Source organism: Vigna radiata, unplaced genomic scaffold (genome assembly GCF_000741045.1).
Source record: "Vigna radiata var. radiata cultivar VC1973A unplaced genomic scaffold, Vradiata_ver6 scaffold_315, whole genome shotgun sequence".
In the NCBI taxonomy this organism is placed as follows: Eukaryota; Viridiplantae; Streptophyta; class Magnoliopsida; order Fabales; family Fabaceae; genus Vigna; species Vigna radiata.
In genome coordinates, this window is record NW_014542557.1 from 10,597 (window position 1) to 34,366 (window position 23,770).

The following is a 23,770-nucleotide window of genomic DNA, read 5'->3' on the forward strand; positions in this document are numbered from 1 at the left end:
TGCGGTGTGCAATATGCATTGGTCATTATGTTCACAAGGGCAACAGGGAGGGAGAGAGGTAGTGTTTCAAATTTTGAAATTAGAGAAAGTGAACAAAGATTTTTGTGACACAGGGTAGGTGAGTGAGAAGCCACTTTAGTAAAACTTGGCCACGTGGGACAGATTTATTTCAACCAACTATCTCTTCCCAAAGAGTCACACACCAGTTAGCTCAACTAAGCCATTCTTATATTATTATTATTATTATTATTATTATTATTATTATTATTATTCTTATTATTATATTCAAATTATCCTAACCCAAAACTTCAAACATTTCTTAACTATCACTTTCTTAATTAACATAAAATAAAACGAAGTTGAAAAAAAGAAAGAGAGAGAACAGAATCTCTGTAATATTTGAATCACGACAAGTGAAACATATGTCACACTAAATTCCACCTTTATCAATATTAGTTTAACCAAAACGATAAAGCTTACAACTTCTTCTTGGAAGCCCAACTTAGCAGCCTAAACACCGCTTTAGCTTCGTGATTTACTTTTCCTCAGCCCCACAAAATGCACTGTTTTCTTCAGTTAACAAATATGCTTTTATTTCTTTTCTTTAATCCATTTTTTATTTCTCTAATCTATTTCAATATATATTGACTTTGGCTTTCGAAATCGGGCTACGTTCTTCTAGACATGCAATTAATTAAGGAATGCAGAGGTTGATGGCTACATAAAAAATTCCTAAATCAAAAACCCACTTATTTAAATAAGAGAAAAAACGATTCGGCAATGGTAAACGTTCATTTTAAATTTTTTGACGTCTAGAGAATGTCCTGGGCATCAATTTCTCTCTCTTAATTCTTTTTCTATCTTTGGTGGGTCACCGCCGTAAGGACAACGGAGCTTGAACTTCTATGAACATGGAACTTATTTAGTGTATCATTTACTTTTTAAATAGCATGGAAGAACAAGTATCAAGGTTTTGACTTATGGAACAAAGTTAATTTTTTGTGTTCAACAATTTTTCTCCGTGTGAGTCTGCCAACACTGTTTTCACAAGCATTTGTCGTCCAAAAACAGTCAGTTCGATAAATATAATATAAGGAATGCATGAGGACGAGCCATTTACTGTGTTAGCCACCTATTTCAAGCATTATTCTGTATCCATATGTACGAATTCCCTTGTTCGTGGTTCATTGTCTTCATCATGAGGTCTAATTAAGGAGAACCAAACAACTCCATTAATTGCTTAATTATCATATAATAGGTACACATACATATATAGTACATATATACAGACATGTGTGTAGGAAGCATACAGAATTTTTTAACTATTACACAACTACTTCAAATGATGACGTCAAGATATTAGGGTTTCAAAAAAGTCGCTTGTCATGATATGATTTGAAGGTGCTGTTTGATATAATTTTTTTTTTATCAGTTCTGTTTGGTATAATGCTCATGAAAAAAAAAAATGTTTCTGTCCTTTGCATACCAATCAAAGTAGAATTGATTTGAATAAAGATGTAGGTGTGATAACTTAGATTAAATAAATGAAGGGTAGGCTGGCTGGATAGTAAAATTGGTGATTTGATGTTTTATAGTCCATTGCTGATGCATGCATGATGCTTGAATGAGTAACGAATTGAAGGGAACAAAACTTAGATATTCTTGTATACGAGAATAATCATTGAAGAAAGAATGGACATATGTAGCATATATCCAAATGATTCATACAGGCATGGAGAGTTGAGTGGAAAAAAAGAAAGAGAAAAGAGTTAAAAGAAGAGGAGAATCTCCCATAAAATCTAAACAGAGAGTGGAGATGGTGAATGAATATTCCTTTTAACCCCCCATGCAATAAGAACAATCTGAGAGCAGAAAAAGTGGGATTCACCATTTTCCACTTGTAAGCAAAGAACAAGACTAGAGACTAGTAGTGTTGATTGGAGACACGCAAAGCAAAGGAAAGACACCACAGTTCACAAAATCAGAGAAGGAAGCTATAGGTAGCTACAGATAGGTATACCTCATAGGTAGATAGGCATAGATAAGGGAAAGATGATTGTATTGTAGTAGCTCTATTATTTGAATGAGTAAGCAGTTACTTACTACAAACAAAATCATCCACCCTTCTCTCTGTAACACATAGATAGTAATCATAGTTCTACTTATCCCGCAATATCCGTTCACGTGCCCGAGTATTGTTTTGGCCACATACTTATAAGTTCTTATATGATCCCATTTTCCAAAAAAATGATCATGTACTTGTTGGAGTAATTACTCTCCAGCACAGTCACTCTCCTATTCATCCTAATCCATCACTGCAGCCTTTCCCTTCTACCTGCACTGCACACACCACACTTCAGGTCTCACACATCATAATTGAACTGTCGCTATGAAAATTCAATGCCACTTTGCCGCTAGCTGCTATACATGAGTAAAGGAATATATGCATCTCCCTGTGCTATCATAATTTCCTAACCACAACCTCCAAGGACACACGATCAAAAACCTACGCAAATAAAAAATCCTACCACTTATAATCTTACATTTTCTTTCTTTTTCAAAACATATATCATCTAATAATAACAGATAACAATTCTTTTTTGCCTTTTTTCTTGTATTTGGATCAAACTATGAAATAAAAACAGACGGTTTATTCTTATACCCTATACATTAGTAATGATTCTTAATTATGTTATTGTATGTATTGGTTTACATATATTATTATGAAGATTACGTGCTGATTTATATATTGTTATAAATAATTTAAAGTCTATTGTTAAGGAAAAACAGAATTGGTTTATGGTTTCTTGGAAATTAGGCTGAAAATCTCTATCAATATTATATAAAAGAAGAGACATGTACGAGTTTATATACACTTAAGATATTTTTATTGGTAAAAGGTTTTTTGAATTAATACCAAAAGCAAATCCGTGAGAACTTGATCCAAAACGAACAATATCTTATCAGTGTAGAGATACGTATATATCGAACCTCCCAAATAATATAGTCTCTTGTAAACATTTATACATTTTATATATTGATTAAGTACAAGGAAAGTTTATCATTTCAAACATCAATTCTTAATAGTAGAGTTTGTGTAGAATTAAGTTGATAAGGTGAGGATTATCTTTTAATTCGATCATAGTTTATGTGTAGAGAAATACAAATTTTGTATGAGATTAAATATTAGTAAATAGTCTAACATGAGCCTGTATTATTGTCACAACAATTATAGCGAGTTTGACTAAGATAAGTTTTAAATAAATTTAATATTTAGAAAATTTAGGTATAAATCAATTTCACAAAATTAATCTGTAAAATAAGAATTAAATCCTACAAATATTATAATTTTTTCTTATTTTTAGTTAACGTAACAAAAACTTTGTTGTTGTCCTTTAAAAATCATTGTTGTTGCTAGTATAGAAGAGTTCATATGTCGATGATAACCATTTCCATAAACTTTTTTATGCACGCACACACTACACATAAACCTTTGTTGGCTTCATAATTCTTTTATATGAAATATAGTAGTATTAATTTAGAAAAGGGTGTGCTACTTATTCTTCACTCATGTGAAAATGTTGACACGATGAAGAAAATGTACATATAAATAATCTTTTGCAATGAAAGGTCTAATTAGGTGTAAATAGAAAAGTTTGAAGAAGAGTTAGAATATAATATTAGAAACGTTTAAATTGAAAAACCACATAATGAGTGAGGTCAAAAATAAAGGTAAGAAAAATATTCATGAATAGAAAACTTAGTAAAAGTAAAATATTTTGTTAGGGTAAGGTAATATTTCCTTACAATTTAATTGGTCATTTAACTTTTTTCATTTTTATGCATTTAGATTTTTATTACATTTTACAATATTTTGTTAGGTTAAGGTAATAAGATTTTTGTGCAGCTTCTTCAAAATCTTAATTGAAATTACATTTTCTATTTTTTTATTTATATTGAAATATAATGCAAATTCAAGAAAAGGGTAGAAAAGATTAAGATAGAAAGTAAAAATTCATAACATTTTACATAAATAGAAAATTTAAAATATTTTTTAAATAATCATTTGTGAGAAATGATATCTATAAATATTAATGTACACTATCCATTTGATCTAACAAGATAACTAAAAACACAATTATAAAATTTACTTCTTCCGAATACTATTTCCATATTCAATTAGAAATGTCATCCTAGAGTTTTAGTAACAGTTTGATTCTCGACTACTGGTTTATCCTTTTAATTATTTTTCCAAAGTCTACTTAAAATTTCACATTTTTATATTTGAAAATTGCCGCAAAAAGAGAAATCCCTACTAACTGTTAAATACTATAATGAGTTTTTCTTTTACTCTTTCACTCTTAAAAAAACTGTATATTTTGAATATGAAGTTTGTAGGAATATACATTTATGACTACTTTAATAACAAGTGATTTTATTTGTATAGGAAAAAATGTTTTTCTATGATCTAATATCAATTTATAATTTGAGTTTGTTTAAATTAACTCCAAAGGCTGACTTAATATTTAATAATTGTCGTTTAAATAAAATACTAAGTAGTAACTTGCTGCTTTTAGAAAGTATAAGTTCTTAGGAGTTATAATTTCTCTTGTGGTGTTTTCAAAATTGAAGTACAATAATGAGTAGTTCACCTACAACATCCACTATAAGAACGGCAACGATGACAAATCTAGGTTTTGTTTGGTAAGCTTTTTCAATTCATTTCTAATTTTTTTAGCTGAAAAACTGTTTTAGTTGGTATACAAATTTCTTTTAGCAGTATTTTTTTAAAACATTAGATTTTAACTTTTTATATTATCTCTTTATTATTCTTGTAATAACTAAATTGACGTTTTATTCATTTTAAAAAGAGTAAAATTTTTATTATAACTTACGATGCACAAGTCAACATATAGTTAGAGAGTAATGTTTTGGTTAATTATGGTATTTTTATTTGAAAAAATAATTAAATATATATTAAGACAGTGCATAAGATTACAATAAAGCAATACAATATAAAAATATAATAATTAAAACTGAATAATATAATCTAAGTAATTTATTTATGAATAAAATTTAAAACTTTTTAAAGTTAAGTAAAAACTAACTTATAAGTATATATATCGAACTTATCATAAGAATTAAAAACCAAAGCATAATATAGTATTAGAGTTATTAAAAATCTACTATAATCAAAATTAAAAACTTATCATAGTTAAAAGTTGAGTCTATCGAACTTTTCTCAATTTTCATATTGGATGTCAACGGTGCAAGGGAATATGTTGAAAAATTCACATCACCTATAAATTAGAACAAATAATATATACTGAAAACAAATCTTATTCTATCGAATTAGTTTAATAAAATAAAATTAACTTTAAATTTAACCACCTTATTGTATTATCAAGTCATTAATAAGTTTTGCCTATTAATTTTGATTATAAAAGTTTAAGATTTTAATAATCATTGATTGTGATAGATATGAGAACCCCAATTACTCCTTTATGAAAATCTAATTTTTCTTGTGTGAAAACTTTAACTCTGAAGAATATTTCATCTCACATGGTGACAAAATTGATTCTAGAATAATTTCATAATTACAGAGAAAAGAGCAACAAAATGGGTGGTATTAGAAAAACTTAGAAGTGGTATATTCGATTTCTGTTAAATGATTTGATATCTCACAAGTATGAATTTTTAAATTCTTGTCTCCTTTGGCCTATATTTTACGTTTCTCTTTATCTAGTAGACTATTATTTATTTTCTTTTTTCTTTTTCTTTTTAATGTGTGTAATTACACTTAGAACTTTTGGGCACATCTTGGGGAAAAAAAGAAACTAGTTTAAGAACGCAAAGTCGGCGTTTTCCGTTACGAATCCTTGTCGGGTGCATCATTGCGGTGTTGAGTGGGGACCCATTTTGGGACATTGACTCAAAAAAACCACTGTGGACTCTCAAGAGTAACAAACACAAGTGTTGACGTTTTCAAAAAGCCTTTCTCGTATAAGTGTTTAATGTTTCCCCCCTTACTGCGTAACGGCGTTATTTTCCGTCGTTTAGCTATAAATAAAGCCTCCAACTTCCTTCTTCACATTACATTCATTCAATTCAAGTTTCTCTCTCTCAGATCAGCGACAATAACACTGCCCTTTGCTTTATATTAATGGTTGCGTGAAGCAGAAGTTTGGAATAATAGTCGTTGTGTTCTCTACTCTCTAGCTTGCTACCTTCTTGGAGATTTGGTAATTATTACAAACTCGTCACGTTTCTAAGTTAGTGTTTCTCGAAATGGGGAAGAAAACAGAGCTCGGAGATCACAAGGAGACAGCCAAAGTCGAAGCTGTTCTTGAGCTTCTCAGAAAACAAACCCCTCTCACTGTTAAGCAGGTTTTTTTCTTCCCTCTACTTTTTCAGTACTCACTCATAGTTTTTGTTGCTTAACGTGATTTGAGGATGAATTAAATTGTTCCTGCTGTTGTTGTTGTTATTGTGTAGGAGAAGTTTTGCAACTACGCTTGTGTGAAACGGTTCTTGAAAGCAAAAGGGGATAGTGTGAAAAAAGCTTCGAAGCAACTCAAGGCTTGTCTTGCCTGGAGAGAGAGTGTAATCACTGGTATATTCCACAACAAGTTCTTTCTTCTTTCTTCTTTCTCCTTCCCCACTTCATCTCCTTAATTCCTTTTTCTTGCAAAAGCTTTTGCCCGTTGTGAAAACAAGCCGACTTCTCTTTTTGTTTTCTCTCGCCAAAGAATCTTGCTTTTCCCTTCCATTGAACCAAACAAACGTTAAAGTGAAACGCACCCCACTCTAGTAATCATTAGCTCACTCTCTTTTTCTTTCCTTCTCCGTATACCATACCCCCCAAAAATTTTATTACAACCAGTACTTGTATTTTATTAAATTTTTGGTTTTCGTATTTATTTTTGTTGAAACTTTGAATTTAAATACGTTTTTTTCACTGATGGGATTTTTTTAAAACAGATCACTTGATAGCGGATGATTTCTCAGCAGAACTGGCTGATGGGTTGGCCTATGTCGCTGGTCACGACGACGAATCCAGACCTGTCATGGTAATTTCGTTACCCTTTTCTTCATTTCGGACTTTGGGTTTCTGCCTTATTTTTTTATAGTATTATTTAATTTGGTTACTTGAAATAAAACTTGTGATTTGAATTGGGGTGATGACAGATATTTCGTTTGAAGCAAGACTATCAAAAGTTGCATTCCCAGAAAATGTAAGTTACCAGACACGTGACAAGAGTTTGTTAACGCTTTCACAATTTCATGAGCGACTAAATAAAGTGATGGTATTGTCATTTATTAATTTAATAATTTTCTTGTTTTAATCCCTGAAGGTTTACTCGTTTGCTGGCCTTTACAATGGAGGTGGCTATTTCGACGATGCCAAAAAACGTAGAGCAATTTGTGATGCTTTTTGACGCAAGTAAGTGCGGATGATTTCCATAATGCCATTTTGAAGCAATTATTGATAAAGAAACAAAAGAAGTAAACAGAAAAGATTGAGGGGTCAGAACAATAAATGAGAGGGCAGGGATGATATGGAACTCTGTTGGGATCACCGGCAGGGCCTGAGGGGCACACAGAAAGTGTCCGGAGTGCCCCTGGTGTGTCTAAGACTCTAGGCTCAAAATGTAGCCCTGTTAGAAAGGGTATTATTGGGAATTGGAGTCATTATTGATATTCTCTACCCGAATTGGTCCATTTCAATCTTTAATGCTTCCTTAAATTATGCTATTGCAGTAGCACAAGGCATCAGAGGAACAACCCATGATTCTCCTTTTTAGCTTTTGCCAGTACCCCTTTACCTTTTTTCTCACCCCCAACAATTTTATAATAAACTATGATCACACTTTTTAAGCAACTTAACCACATCTGGGAAACATGTAATTAACAAGGGGTTGTTTATTTGGCTGTTGCAGGCTTTTACAGATCAGCATCTGCTTTCATGAACCAATTGCTACCAGCGCTGAAAATTGTGGCGGAGTACTACCCAGGAAGACTATGCAAAGCCTTTGTGATAGACCCTCCCTCGCTTTTCGCTTACTTGTGGAAGGTAACCAGAATTCAAAATCCTTACGTACCTAGTTTTGGTAGTCTACCATGTACTGTTTACCAAGTGCCAGTTAAACTCAATCACTGTTCCACCACATTTTAGTCTAGTCTCCTTCTGATGTGTGTTTGTTGGGTATGTAATGCTCCCTTTCTGGCATCATCATACCTTCAGATCATGCATGTTCTACTTTCTTTGACCACCACCAATGAATGGACCACTTCCCCTGATTTTTTGGTGGTCCACCCACTACCCCATGCCATACCATATCCAAACCCACTCCTTAACTAAATGAAAAAATGTACCCCATGCACAAAAAGTACCGTATTTCCCGTTACTGTTCACCATTATCATAAATTCAAACGCAACAATACCATATTGCTCGGCTACGTGTCATATCGTATTGAAATTGAAAACCCAAACCTATTTTATTTGTCTCCGTTAGATTCATAGGGTACGAGGGAACACTATACGTGGTTTTAGCTAGGATTGAAAAAGACGTATGCCACTTATTTCTAGTTTTGTACCCTATCAATGTAATTTAGTTCAAAACAATTGCAATCAATTTATTACATAATAGCAATTATCGTCTGTGTTGTTCTGATGTTGGGTGCACTGGACTGCAGGGTGTTAGGCCGTTCGTGGAGCTATCTTCGTGGACCACGGTGGTGTCATCGTTGGATTTCGAAGAATCGTTCGACTTCAACGACTTTGCGGCGTACCCGCGAGCCTCGTCCCTCCGATTCGATGCCTCGAGCGTGAAATCAACGGCGAAGATAGGCTCCTGCTCCTCGTCCCGCTTCTCATTCACCGTCTCTCACCACCTGGACTCCTTGAAGCCCTGGTACCTGAGCCTGACCGACACGTCAGCATCCAAAGTGGGACCCACGAGTCCCTCGCCCGCGCTGATCTCGCCGCTAAACGCGCGCTCGCTCTCGTTCGCCTCGCCCGTCGCGAGGACCCCCCGCGGCCCCCCGGCTACCAGGAAAGGCCTCTTCCCCTCCACCCCGCTGCCGCAGAGAGTGACGGCGCCGCCGAGGACCTCGTTCCTGCAGTCGCCGGCGACGTTTTTCCGTCGAGAGAGCCACGCGAGCGTGAAGGGAGAGAGGTGCCGAGAATCGTTCTTGCCCTATGTAAAGTTCTATCGAAGACCGTACGACGAAATGGTTTACAGGTCGAAGATGCGGCCCCCACTCGGTGGCCTGATCTCCATTGTTTCCCCTCACATCAGAAGACGTCACGTTTCCGTTTCTCAGCGTTTCTAATATTATAATTCCAAAAATCTAAATAGCACTACACCCTCTAATTTACCACTGCAATCCTCCCTTCACCCGAGTACATAGTATTAGTATATTTGAATGTATTAATTACTATTATTACCACCATTAAGTAGACATTGATTCGATTTTTGATCCTCAATTTCAATTATCAAGTTCCCTCGTGCGTCAACAATCTATACACCTGGTGTTACTAACCAAGTTAGAATTAAAAGAATAAAAAACGACGACGTGGGAGGCGGGGTATGAAACGGCGTGCATCGTTCTGGAAATAGCATGGGAAGAAGGTAGCGTGGTCGAAACGGCGAACAGTGAAGTACAGGTCGGTCCGAAACAGTAGTGGTAATGGAATGAATGGGAAAGCGTTGAAAATGAGAGGTTTGTGATTTATTTTATTATTTAGTAGAATTTTATATTGAGAGTTTAGGAAGGGAATCATTTTGGGTTGGACTTTGTTTGTTTATAATGAATAAAAGGAGGAAGGAGTTTGAAAAGTTATTGATGACAGTGTACGGTGAGTTTGTATTATGTTGGCGGTTTGCAATAATAGTGTATATATGTGTTGAGTTGGGTTGTACGAGTTGGTGGGAATGTGTGTGGGGTTTGGTGGTGGTGATGGTGGTGTGAGTGAGAAGTCAAAACTTCCATTTCCAGGTGCAGCACATGAGTGGTGTTTGAGTGATGGAGCAAAGCAAAATGCAGCATTTAATGCATGCAAGGGCTACCATCTAACTACACTCTAGCTGCTGCTGCTGCTGTGGCTTCAGAGCTAAAGCCACAACTGATGCTGTATGTGGGGTTGTCGATCATCAATTTCAAGCTTTCTGCCTTCAACACTCTTCTACAAACCACCTTTTTTTAACTTAATTCCTTCTTTTAAACCTTTTCACTCATTTTCAAAAAATACCACTTTACAAATCTTTCGATTTCTTTTTAATAATTATTATCAATTGCTCATATTTTTTTTTTTAATTTGAACATATATAAATTCACATATTACACTCACAGCACACATAAGTCTGCTGTTTTGACTTTTAATGATTTCATCGCTATTTTAATTTTAAAAAACTAATTTAAAAAGAAAAAATTAAACCATTTTTAATTAAATTTAAATTTTCATAAATTTGAATGTTTTAAACTATACAACATTACTATTCAACATTACCTCTATACAAAAAACCCCAAAAAAATTTAATTACTGAGATAAAAATCAATAACAAATTAAAATAAAATTACTATTCAACCAAAATTAAAATAAAACCACTATTTGTTTCGATATGAATTTTAGGGACCGAGATGCTAACTTTGACGTGATTCTTGGTATTCAGATGAACTGGACCAATGACTTTTTTTGTGCTTCGACCGTCCGTTCTCCTTCAATTCCGATCGTCCGGTGCTCCTCGAACTATGACGAGGGGGGTGGGTACCTACAATCTCTGTATGACTAAAGTATGAATATTGTGTGTGAAATATAAACAGAACAAAATATAAACAACCTTACCTAATGTTCCGTAAACAGTTTTATCAATAGATATTATTTGATTTTTAATATCTTTAGTAAATCTCCTCCGAACCCTGTGAGCCCAATAATGAGGATCGACCCATCAACGACCCAGTTATATACGGCCGGTACAACCGTCCGTTAGAAATATCGTATCCTACATTATTCATTATTAGAATCTACTCTGAAAAATAAATTGTCCTCATAAACTCATTTTTTACTGTACTTTTATATATTTTTAGTATATATCTTATATCAAATTAATTAAATTACAAAACTTTTTGTATAGGATAAACCTACCGGTCAAACCAATATTCCATTATTTAACACATTTTCACTCTAATATCACTTAAAAAAATGTATTTAAAACTTCAAATAAATTTTACAAAAATTTGTTTAAATTTTAAAAACTAAATTAAACCAAAATTTTAAAAAATTAATTCCATTTAATTAATCAAAAACATATTTAAACTTTCATTTTATTTTTCAACTTGTTTATTATGTTTGATTATTATTAAATTTTCTTAAAAATAACCTTTTTAGCAACAATCATTAAATAAGACCAATAGCTCTTATAATGATTATCACATATCATAAGTTTGGCTATGTTAATTTTACTATTGTTTTTATACCAAATTCGTGTTAAAACTATTTTTAAAAGATAATTTTGAATATTGGTTTTAAATGTGAGAAATGGTTTAGAAAATATTTTGAGGCATAAAATGATTAAGAGAAGAATGGTAGTAGTGTGTTATAAAAAAAGTAAAAGAATTTAAAAAGTGATAGAGGTTGTTGGTAGGTATTGGGAGAAGTGGAGTTAGTTGTCGGTTAGCAAATGTCGTTTAGGTATCAAGGTTTCTGTTACTCGAACTAAGATGATGTTAGCAAAATGAGACGTTTTCATCTTTCACATCTTCCTAATCTCCTCTTTGTAGTTTAGCCCGAGATTCTGCATCATTGTCCACAAAACTCTGCACTCTTTCTGTCCTTCTCTACTGTCACTCCCCCTGTTCCATTTCCTCACTAATTTTAATAATATTATTCTAACATACTTAAAGTCACAATAGAATTATCAAAATAACTTCTATTCATATATATTTCTCTTATTAAATAAATCATATAACTCTTAACTAATATTATGAGCTTCTCTAGAAGAGTTTATCAGAATAATTTTGAATGCATCTTGTACATTTTTGTATTTCAACTTGTATAATTTAAAATATAACTTTTTTTATATTTCAGATTATGCATTTCAAAATATAAAATAAAAATAAATTTTAAATTCTATAATTCAAAATATATTTTTATTTTAAATTATACAATCTAAAATATAATTTATTTTATTTTAGATTTTAAATATTATATTCTGAATTTTATTTTTCATGATATAAAAAAGAAAATTAATTTCAGATAATACACCACAAAATACAAAATATACATTCTAGGTTACACCATTTTGAAACACAAAATTTATGAGAGTGCAGCAAGAAGAAACTGACGCAATAGTTTTTGGTTAGGCTGGCTTTCAGAGTCTACAAACACGTACCAATTGGCCCAATGTTGTTTCTTCCTAGTTTTATAATTTGTTTTACCTTTAATTACTGTAACATTGTTATTTACTATCTATAGTTTTTCGATTTTCAACCTATAATTTTAAAATATGCAATCTCAGTAAAAAACTGTCTAAATCTAATATCTTATATAACATATTAATGTTTAATTATTATGCTATAGATTGGCCAGAACCATGTTTACAATGTCGAGAGGTTCCTTTTATTTATTTATTATTATTTTTCTTTTTGTTTGATGTTGTAATTCTACTCTATGAATTGCTTTAAGGTGAATCCAGTGTACTATATGTATAAAATGACGTTAAACTTGCAAATGGATTATATTTGAATACGCTATATGATATTAAATCTTTGTTTTTAGTATATATTGCTTCAAAGGATAAACATGATCGTAGTATAACTTAACCATACCAACAACAACGTAATGAAAGGGAAATTCTTATATATGAATTCTTTGTTACTTATTTTTTAGGACTAATTGTGATTTCCATCATTAATGGTGGCTTCATGACCAATTCATTAGGAGTAATATGTAATCTTGAGTAATTCATTGAATAAAAAGAGGTTTTTATCGTAATAAAAAGACCATCATCAAAATTCATTGAATGGAAAGGTCAAAGTTTTTTTTTTATTTTTATTTTCTGATGACTTATTCTCTTATTGTCTTGTAGAGAAACCAGAAAGAAATAGTCTTTAATAATAATGTTGAGGCAAGTTGAAAGTCAAAGTTTATATTTTGAAGTTAGGTTTGTCTAGCCGGCTTGACTACAACTCAGATATTGTGCATTCTGTCATGATATGATATCCACCTGTAACCATATGTCACAATTCTACTACTCAATTGTTCTTCAGAGCATTTTTTTTTTCAGGAATTTCTATTCAATTCTTTTACATGCCTTCAACTGAATTAATAAAAAAAAATGAAAAGGTAAATAACCGATATTACTGATTTATTATAGAAACAACTTTATATCAATAATATAATTGAGAAAATAATCATATAGTGATGGAGAGATATAAATTAGTTTATTTGTAGAGTTTGAAAGAAACAACTTAAAAATGTGTTATATTTTTGTAAAGTCAATAGAATATTTAGTCTTATAAATTGAGCCAGTAAGATATATATATATATATATATATATATATATATATATATATATATATATATATATATATATATATATATATATATATATCAATTCAACTAACAATTCATGGAATGATACCGGGATTAAAAAAAATATAGAAAGTTCCAAATTATATTAAGTTAATTTTAAAGCAATGAAGCATAATATGCAGCTTCCTTCATATTTTCTTACCATACAAAGCAAGCAAGTGGCTACTTGTTTCAAAATCTTAATTTTGCAATTTTGTCCTAGAAAATGGTGAAGGTGTATTTCAATTTTTTTTTTTTTGATGAATGAGTTTAAGAAAAAGAGAGATAAAGAAAAAAAAATTGTAGAAAATAAGCTAAAAATAAGAAAAAAAAATATAACAATAAATTAATTATAAGTGATTTTCCAAATATCAATAGTAGTTTTAAAATAAATTGCAAATAAAATGAAAGGGAGTTAATAATCTTAAAAAAGTAAAACTCAAACTTGAGGTGGTTTATTCAGAAAGAGCAACACATATAATCAAAGATAAGCACGCAAAGGATCTTATCATACTCTTTTGTTTCACTGTAAAAGTAAAGCAATCAAATTAATCAATTATTCTTGCTGTGAACGCAAGGAAATAGCAGTGTTGTTGAAAATCAAACTGCCATGTTCTCTGCTTTAAACTCTAAGTCTTTTTTTTCTTTAACAATGAAAATGAAATCAATAACCTCAACTTAAATCTTTTCCAGCTCAATTGTCTAAGCTAAACACGATCACTTCATACACTAAGTTTACTGCATTGTTTATTATGCTAGAGAAATCCCAACAAAGAGATTCCTTAAACACATTCTTTACAATACATATTTTATTATTGACTAAAAATTATTAATATATATATATATATATATATATATATATATATGTATATTTACGAAATCTATGTACAATATATCTATATATATATTCATAAATTCCAATAGAAAGTTCCTCATTATTCATATTCAGTTGTGTGATGCATTTGCATAATAATTTCGAAATATTTTCCAAGATCTCTTATACTTTTTAATGATACTCAATAAAACTTTTAAATGATATACCAAGTTTTGTGTTATTCAACTAGAATAAATTGTTTTTTTTTGTTAAACAGGAATGTCAAATTTTCTTATATTAATTAGGACTTTTTAGAGTTTATAAAAAATTTGTTGGTAATGAAAAGTATATAAATTTCAATAAATTTAATGTGACTTTTGGTAATCATGTATAAATACTATATTTATCAAACATACTTACCTACACCTTAAAGACTTTCAGTTTTTTTTTTTTTTCCTATTGGTTGTATTACTTTTCTTTACAACATGTCTTAGCTGAAGGTGGTAAAAACATTCATGTTTTATAATTTTCTTTGCTAAGAGTACCATTATAGTGAATTTCAAAATTAAACCAATCTCTTCATTTTTAATGCTACTACATAAATATAAAAAGACCGAAGAATAATAGAACAAGCCTTGTACATATTAGGGTAGTAACTGCTTTTTTACGGACGACAAAATATAATTGTATTTAATTAAGATATTATTGAATTTATAAAAATCATTAATATTCAAAAGTGTATATTGATTTCAGTGGATCAACTTCTTAAAAAGTTTTTAATGAATTGAATGCTATTTTTTAATATTATGTATTAATACTGTATTCATGAAACAATTTCATCTAAACTATTGAGGCTTCTTTCAATTGGTTGTGCCACTTTCTTTTTTCTACTATCATACGAAATCGGCGGTAAAAACATTAATGTAAGTATTTAGTTATTTTCTTTGAAAATACTATTGTAATGAATCTTAAATTTGAATCAAAACTTTATTTTCAGTATTACTAAACAAAGGTTATAAAATTATTTAAGTTTATATTTAGCCAGGTCTCTTTTTTTTTTGTTGACTCTTATAATTTTTCATATTTTCTAAAAGTCAACGTATTTTGTTCTTATAAATCTATACATTCTTTAAAACATTTTAAAATCTCAATCCATTCCTTTGACACCTAATATGAAAGTTACTTTTCGTATCTAAATTGTCAATTAGAATAAAACACTACAATTTGAACAAATGTCTTTCAAATTCAAATAAAACAATTCAATACTTCAATGTAAAGAAATACAGCTTTTCATAAAAAAAATTGAACTCTTGGTATTTTGAAAATTCACATGAATAAAATAGGATACTTCAAAATTCATGATTAGCATGGGACATAAAATATGGTAGTATAAATGTAACATGGCAGTCGCATGATATATTATATACCCAAAGGAACAGTACTGTGAACAACATGATCATGAGATCAAGGTTTGATAAAGCAGTTCCTATAATTGTTCAAAGTCTCGTTGTAGTAATTTTTCTGAGATTCAATTCCAGTAATAGTTTGGGTCACCCTTTAGACCCTCTCTCCCCTGCTGAAATCAACAAAACAAGGGATATAGTTCAGGGGTCTTACCTTGGTGCTATTCCTAACCTGACCTATCATTTCGTGGATGTGGAAGAACCAGACAAAAAACACGTCATAGAGTGGCTATCTTCAAATACAAAAGACATATCTATCATTCCTCGCCAAGCCAAGGTAGTTGTTCGAGCCAAGGGTGACACACACGAACTTGTAGTGGACTTAAACAAAAGCTCCATTGTGTCGGATAAAATCTACACTGGTCATGGATACCCTCCTTTCACATTCAATGAGCTTTTCCTAGCCAGCAAATTGCCTCTTACGTACTCCAGATTCAAAGACTCCATAACCAAAAGGGGCTTGAATTTGTCTGAAGTTTCTTGTGTACCATTTACCGTAGGTTGGTTTGGAGAACAAACCACAAAGAGAGCCCTCAAAGTGTCATGTTTCTATAGGGGAGGATCAGTTAATGTGTGGGCAAGGCCTATTGAGGGAATCACGGTACTAGTTGATGTTGATTCCATGAAGATTACTGCGTACAATGACAGGTACATTGTCACTTTGCCTAAGGCCGAGGGTACAGATTTTCAATCTTTAAGCAGCAACAGGAGGCCGAAAACATCTGCTTCGTGTAATGTGTCAGATGTTGGGTTCACCGTGGATGGCCATGAGGTGAAATGGGCTAATTGGATTTTTCATGTTGGGTTCAATGCTCGGGCGGGAATGATCATATCAACTGCTTCTGTGTTTGATTCCAAAAGTAACAAGTATAGAAGAGTTCTATATAGGGGCCATGTATCTGAGACATTTGTTCCTTACATGGATCCTACAGAGGAATGGTATTTCAGGACTTTCATGGATGCTGGGGAATTTGGCTTTGGACGTGCAGCTGATACCTTGCAACCGAGGGTTGATTGCCCGAGCAACGCAGTGTACATGGATGGCTACATGACAGGGCCTATAGGAGAGGTGCAACAGGTTCCCAGGGCTATTTGCATTTTTGAGAGGAATTCTGGCAATGTGGCTTGGAGGCACATGGAAGTCAACAATCCCCAAAAATTGGTAAATTATTATACTGTACATTGTAGATGCTTTGATCGAATGAGATTTCTTCTGTTTGATGTGAATTCACTTTGTTTTGCTTTTGTGCAGATTAGAAATGGAGAACCTGAAATTAGTTTGGTAGTCAGAATGATTGCTACTGTGGGGAACTATGATTATGTTCTTGACTGGGAATTCTTAAGAAGTGGCAGTATAAAAGTTGGGGTAAGATTCTTCTCACAACTTTCTGACTAGATTCGTGATATGGTTGAAAGAGTTCAATTCTGGTGTGATTGTGGATTAGTCAGTATTACAATTTACAACACACACACACACACATATAGTTAAGAAAATGCATTATTTAGTTGTAGTGAAACAAAAGGGAACTTACGTTGAAAGAGTTTATTCTGCGTGTGTTACATGCATAGGTGGATCTGACAGGCATAATGGAGATGAAAGCAGTAGCCTATAGAGAGAAAAATGAGATAGAAGAAAGGGTGTTTGGAAGATTGGTGGCAGAAAACACTATAGCCAACTATCATGATCACCACATAACCTACTATCTAGACCTTGACATTGATGATAATAGGAACTCTTTCATCAATGCTAAGTTGCAAAGGACAAGAGCAACTGGGTTTGGAACACCCAGAAAGAGTTACTGGACAGTTGTCGGAGAAATTGCCAAGAGGGAAGCCGATGGTAGAATTCGGCTGGGCTTGGAGCCAGCTGAACTGTTAATAGTAAACCCCAACAAAAGGACAAAGTTAGGGAATGAAGTGGGCTACCGGCTGATCACCTCACAGCCAGTTACTTCTCTGTTATCTGATGACGATTACCCTCAAATAAGAGCGTCTTACACCAAGTATGACTTGTGGGTCACTCCCTATAACAGGTCAGAGAGATGGGCTGGAGGGTTCTATGCTGACAGGAGCCGTGGAGATGACGGCTTAGCCGTTTGGAGCCAAAGGTCAAATTTTGTTTATTGCTTATAATGTATTTTAGTTGTTTAAATTAATTGCAGTTTAATGTAGTTTTCCTTTTTATATATAAAAAACAAGTTTACTAGTTTATATATGACTAGATTATAAATTTTTATTTAACCTTGTTGATGATGATGGATACAGGAACAGAGAGATTGAAAATAGAGACATAGTGCTATGGCACACAATAGGGATCCATCATGTTCCTTATCAGGAAGATTTTCCAGCAATGCCAGCAATTCATGGTGGATTTGAGCTGAGGCCAGCTAACTTTTTTGAAAGCAGTCCATTGCTTTGAATTAAAGTATGAACTGATAGAAGCATGTTCAGCTCATTAACCAAACTAATAGCCATGCATTACTCCTAAACAAAAATAAGATGAAAGGTTCTGTCCAAATTAAGTAGTTATTGTTCTTTTAATACTGTAACGTGCAAGCATGTTACTATTCAATAAATTTTTAGTCAAATCAAGTGTCGCTTTCCTATACTAAGTTAAATAATTAAAAGCTTAGAGTTCATGAGAATTAAAAAAAATATATACACTTCAAAATTTAATACATGGAACATCTTTTTTTACTTATATTTAAATTATTTTTAGAACTATTTCTTTCTATATATTATAACGAAAAATAATTAAGTACTCTGAAAGTACCATTTTTGTTTGGGATATCGATAAAACTCAATTTATGATTTTATTTTATTTTTTCGAAATAAAACTCCTACAATGACAACATTATCAACAATAATCAAGTTAAGCAAAGTGTTTCAATCTTAATTACATATTCGCAATAAGCTTAGAAAAAAAAATTATAACTTAAGTAATACCTACTAAGCTCTTATCTCGATCACTTGTCACATAACTTTTTTTAAGTGAATTTTGCTTTTAATATTTCATTTGTTTAAATTTGTGAATAACGTTTAAATCATTAATGAAGGATTAAAAATAATATATATATATATATATATATATATATATATATATATATATAATTACAATAATTATTGTGGCATACTCATGACTAAATATATTAGATACGAGAAACTGAAAAAATAAAATAGATTTTATTTTGGATTGTAATTTATTAAATACAAATATTTATTAAATAATATTTTATATAGATTATTAATAAATTCGAATTACATTATATAAAATAAAATGCTGAAAATTTTACTCTTTTGCAAGTTTACTTTATGATATTAAATTAGGTTTAATGTTGTTTTTTAATTAATACTTATTTTGATTCGTCTACAATTTAATTAAAAAAATCAATCTAGCCTCTTTCATTTAACAAAAAATCAATTCGTTTATTAATATTTTTTTTTTGAAAAATAGATATCAGTATAGATTAGTCAAACAAATGTACATGTAAAGCAGACATTTCTTATAACAGTTTAATTCAGAGTTTATACATGAATATTTTGTTTATTACTTGTAGATAATTGTACAGATAATTATATATTAAAACATAATTATCAAACTTAATTGTATTAATCCTAGAAAAAGTATATATTTTTTACTTAAATTAAATATCATTATAAAACAATAAACGAGTAATAATATCAATGGTCAATGCTTTTAGGTAACTATTTATTCACATTATTTGCGATGAACTTTTACCTACGGCATCTAGAGGTGGTCCAAATAACTTTTAATTTTAATTTAATTGTTGATTTAGTGTGCTCATTAGATTTAGATAACTTATTATGGTTTGATTAGTTATGTAAGTATAATTTACTTTGTCTGTTACTCATCGATCTAATATTATTTGCTTTTGTTGGGCTTGAATTAATTTAATGTGCTAATGAAGTTTTATGTTGACTTAATTGTTCTTAAGTTATAAGGTGAAATAATACATTGTAAATTTAGGAGAAAAATAAATCTTCTCCTGGAATCACATTCTTCTATGCTACATTGCTTTTCTGATGGGATATATTTTTCAAATAAATTCTTGACATATACTAGGTAATAACTACCCAGTTTCTCTTTGTATTCATATTTATTTTAAAATATATATATAGAATATTCATTAACTTAAACAGTGTATATATATATATATTTTATTATATCATGACATGTTACGTTAATAAACAAATTAATTGGTCTTAATTTTTCATATTACGTTAATTAAGTTGAATTGAAGTTAAAATAGATGACTTAGTGATATTGATGTGAAAGAATAGAAAGTGAAGCAGTTGGAGTTAAAAAAACAGGACACCATTTTATTGAGTGATTTGAGTAAAATGCAGAGGAGCTAATGCTAAAAAGTGCAGTTATGAAAGTGAGCAGGGTGGTATTATTTTGCTTAGAGGTAAGGATTGCTCTCGAAGAAATTGGTTGGTCTCAACTCAAAGGAACCACTCAAGTTTGGCATAACTGGAAAGTCTTCTTGACAAGGAACGTGACGAAACCCCATTGTGTACCACATCACTATGTCCCTGTTCTCAATATTCCTATTCCTGCATATCAATTCACCACACCAAACATTCATCATTTCTCCTACCAAAACTTTAAACTAAAATTATTTACAACTAAAAAACTCACCTCTCACTCCAAACAGCCAAAGTATCATCACCTCGACTACGATCAACATATAACCCTGATACCCATTTCTCAGATTTGTTGTACGGTGTCACCCAAACATCATAATTGGTGAAAGCACCTCTAATTTGTGGAGGATCATCACCGAGCAATAGTGGCTGTGCCATTGGGCCAGGAAGCAAGCGATACCCGATTTTATTTCCTTGTTTCGTCTTTTTATTTGGATTTACCACAAGTAACTCTGAAGGCTTTGAACCCAGCTTGATTCTCGCATCAGCCTCTGTTTTCGCCGTTTCACTTACAACTGTCCAATAACTTTTTCTGGGTATGTTACGGTCTTTCACTCTCACTGTCTCGAAATTGGACTTCATAAAGGAGTTGGCTACACCATCAACGTCCAAGTCAAGAGAATACGTGAAGTAGTGATCATGGCTAACAGCAATGGTATTATCTGCTACCAATGTGCCGTATATATCCTTTTTTATTTCCTCTGTGTTGGTATAATTCGTTGCCTTAAGTGCTAATATCCCAGTAAGTCCAACCTATATTTAAAACATAACACCTACTTTGTTCAAAACGATAGATAATCACGAATTTAATGTAAATTATAAATTGTGATTTTGAATATATGGATATAATTTAGTCTAATTCAGTCTCAATTTTTTGTTGTAGGCAATCATACCATAGCTTTTATGCTGCCACTTGGCGTAAATTCCCAATCAGTGATGTAGTCGTAGTTGGCCACAGTTGAAACTGTTCTCACCACTAAGGTTTTTTCTGACCTAGTCTCCGTTATCTACGAGAAAAAAGAGAAGGAATGTTTATGAACTAAAATTAAAGGAAAAGGGAAGAAGAACAAAGATGTTTTAAAAGAAGGTACCAGTTCATTTGGGATTGAAGCCTCTGTGTGACGCCACATTATGTCACCAGCATATTTTTCAAATATGCAGAAGGCTTTGGGTATCTCTACAGGGGTTCCATCTGAACTAGCATAGTATGCATCTATGAATGACGCATCGGAAGGGCAATCGATGGAAGGTTGCAACGAAGACATAAACTGTCCAAGGCCATATTCGCCAGAGTCAAAGAATGTCTTGTAATACCATTCCTCAGTTGGGTCTTGGTATGGCACAAACAACTCTGATATGAATCCTTTGTATAGTACTGGACGATGTTTTTGCTTTTGGACATCATAATACGATGCTAGAGAAATTATTGCCCCAGCCCGACTATCATATCCTACATGAAAATTCCAACGGCCCCAACTGTGTGCAGAAAATGGTCTATCAAAAACCTATGCATAAATAAAATGTGCAAAGAACACGCTTCCTAACTTAAAACTTATGCTTCAGATCAATGTTTGCACGTTTCTCGTTTTCAATAAATCGCTTACTTTATAAGTTAAAATTGAATTGAAAATTCTTTAAAAAAAATCATCATCTTAAATTATTTTTAAAATAGTAGTGTACTGAGCTTAAAGGCACAGTTTTAACGTGTATTATGTTAGACTTTGGAAAGTAAAAATATTGTAACATTTCTTTCATTTACAATATGGTATCTTTCCAAATATACCTTGTTGACATGGGGCTGGAAATATATAAATAAAAATAAAAAATTATTTTTTAAAACAGATTTACGAAAGTCAGATAGTGCACGGATTCATAATAGAAAAATGTTTAAAATTAATCGGTGTTACTAAATTTAAACATAAGCTTTATCATCAATAACAATATTATCCATACATAATGATACAAAGAAAAAAAAAAAAAAAAACAGAAATTGAAAAGAGATTATGTTATTGATTGTACCTTACAGAATGACCGTCAATGGTGAATCCAGGTCCATGATCTTGTTTGGGCTTTGGAGCAGAGGGTGGTTTCGGCTTGGAGGCTCTGTAATCAGTGCCCTCTGCCTTTGGCAGAGCAACCACATATCGATCATTATAACCTACAATTTTCATATCGTCAACGTCAACGAAGATTTCCACCCCTTCCACGGGCCTCGCATGGAAATTAACAGTCCCATTTCTGTAATGGCACTTAATACTCACAATCCTTCTGGTATTGGCTTCTCCAAACCACCCCAAAGTAAAGGCAATACACTGCACCTGAGACACGTCATCGAGACCTCTCTTCCTCAAAGACTTCTTAAACGGTTCGTAAGTTAGTGGTAACTGTGTTGCCTCCTCTATTTCGCCTAAGGTCAGTGTAGGGTAGCCATTTCCTTGGTAGACTTTGGTGGAGACGATGGAACGTTTGGACAAGTCCACTATGATTTCGTGGGACTGCTTTTGGGACCTGACTATGACAAAGGCTCGACGAGGTGGTGGAGAAGATGGTTTGGGGTTTGAGGATTGCCATGAAAGGATTTTCAGCTTGTCGGGTTCTTCCAAACCTACGTAGTTGAAAGTGGGTTTGTGATTGGTTGGGTATTCATTTTGGATTATGGTTTGAACACGGCTGATCTCAGAAGGGGTAAGAGGGTCAAGGTGAGGATCGCTGCATTCTGCAAAGCTCCAAAACAGCACGACAATTGATAGCAATGTCACCTTCATGGTTGCATCCATTGATATATTGTGATCAAACTCTAAGACAGTTTGCTCTTTATATAGTGTAATGCATAATGGAGAAAAGGTATAGGATGTAACAATTGACAAATGAAATGAGAAATTAATTTCATGGAAGGAAGTTAATATGAAAGAGGAAGGATGATTTGAGACTTCATCAACCACTTGATAATCCACAATTAACCACCTGATAATCTATATTTAGAGGTAACATGATCATTGAAAAAATAAATTTTTGTATTCGAAAAAAAAAATGTTGAACTTAAGATAAGTGTAAAAATTTGTTGAATCTCGCATATAAAAATAAGCAGTATAGTATGAATGAAGCTGTTATTATTATTATTAACTTGGGAAATACATTTTATAAAATAACAGAAACATGTTAATTTTAATTTTAATTTCTAATTTGTAATTTTAGTTTTTTTATCCTCAAACATATAATTTTTAATTAATTATTTAAATTAATTTTATGTTTCCTCCAATTTATATTTGTTAATAAAGGCAAGATAAATTTTGACTTTTCAATTATGTTTATATCCTAAAACTCATCAATAATATGTTATCATATAAAATTTTATTAAAAAAAAAATACAAAACATAAAATTACGTTTTAGGAAACATAGGCTAATTATATTTTGTATGAAAAAATTTAATTAAATATATGGAGATAAAGCATTACATCACCTATATT

General features: G+C 31.8%; 3 protein-coding genes across 3 annotated transcripts; 2 read left to right on the forward strand and 1 right to left on the reverse strand.

Annotated features, from left to right (window-relative positions):
• The first annotated feature begins 5,952 nt into the window (after window positions 1-5,952).
• On the forward strand, window positions 5,953-10,214 carry LOC106780393. Its single transcript, XM_014668678.2, has 7 exons — window positions 5,953-6,387; window positions 6,496-6,613; window positions 6,982-7,070; window positions 7,189-7,235; window positions 7,356-7,444; window positions 7,941-8,074; window positions 8,698-10,214. Exons 1-7 carry the CDS (start codon window positions 6,289-6,291, stop codon window positions 9,334-9,336), a joined length of 1,215 nt encoding a protein of 404 aa, XP_014524164.1. The 5' UTR covers window positions 5,953-6,288; the 3' UTR covers window positions 9,337-10,214.
• A 5,625-nt stretch (window positions 10,215-15,839) lies between these two features.
• On the forward strand, window positions 15,840-18,437 carry LOC106780397 (primary amine oxidase 1). The gene is made up of 4 exons (XM_014668682.2): window positions 15,840-17,015; window positions 17,106-17,219; window positions 17,423-17,961; window positions 18,119-18,437. The coding sequence occupies exons 1-4, from the start codon at window positions 15,843-15,845 to the stop codon at window positions 18,270-18,272; spliced, it is 1,980 nt and encodes a 659-aa protein (XP_014524168.1). The 5' UTR covers window positions 15,840-15,842; the 3' UTR covers window positions 18,273-18,437.
• A 1,751-nt stretch (window positions 18,438-20,188) lies between these two features.
• Window positions 20,189-23,147, reverse strand: LOC106780392 (primary amine oxidase). Its single transcript, XM_014668676.2, has 5 exons — window positions 22,322-23,147; window positions 21,394-21,778; window positions 21,196-21,309; window positions 20,517-21,055; window positions 20,189-20,431 (listed from the first exon to the last, which is right to left on the reverse strand). Exons 1-5 carry the CDS (start codon window positions 23,077-23,079, stop codon window positions 20,278-20,280), a joined length of 1,950 nt encoding a protein of 649 aa, XP_014524162.1. The 5' UTR covers window positions 23,080-23,147; the 3' UTR covers window positions 20,189-20,277.
• Between the last annotated feature and the right edge of the window lie 623 nt (window positions 23,148-23,770).

Excerpts from the sequence above, each read along its gene's own strand:
- LOC106780393 (XM_014668678.2), top strand. The coding sequence starts at position 6,289 with ATGGGGAAGAAAACAGAGCTCGGAGATCACAAGGAGACAGCCAAAGTC. Across the intron at positions 6,388-6,495 it reads CCCCTCTCACTGTTAAGCAG|GAGAAGTTTTGCAACTACGC; the intron begins GTTTTTTTCTTC and ends GTTATTGTGTAG. Across the intron at positions 7,236-7,355 it reads AAGTTGCATTCCCAGAAAAT|GTTTACTCGTTTGCTGGCCT; the intron begins GTAAGTTACCAG and ends TAATCCCTGAAG.
- LOC106780397 (XM_014668682.2), top strand. The coding sequence starts at position 15,843 with ATGATCATGAGATCAAGGTTTGATAAAGCAGTTCCTATAATTGTTCAA. Across the intron at positions 17,220-17,422 it reads GTGGCAGTATAAAAGTTGGG|GTGGATCTGACAGGCATAAT; the intron begins GTAAGATTCTTC and ends TTACATGCATAG. Across the intron at positions 17,962-18,118 it reads TTAGCCGTTTGGAGCCAAAG|GAACAGAGAGATTGAAAATA; the intron begins GTCAAATTTTGT and ends TGATGGATACAG.
- LOC106780392 (XM_014668676.2), bottom strand. The coding sequence starts at position 23,079 with ATGGATGCAACCATGAAGGTGACATTGCTATCAATTGTCGTGCTGTTT. Across the intron at positions 21,779-22,321 it reads ATTGACGGTCATTCTGTAAG|TTGGGGCCGTTGGAATTTTC; the intron begins GTACAATCAATA and ends TTCTGCACACAG. Across the intron at positions 20,432-20,516 it reads TTGGCTGTTTGGAGTGAGAG|GAATAGGAATATTGAGAACA; the intron begins GTGAGTTTTTTA and ends ATTGATATGCAG.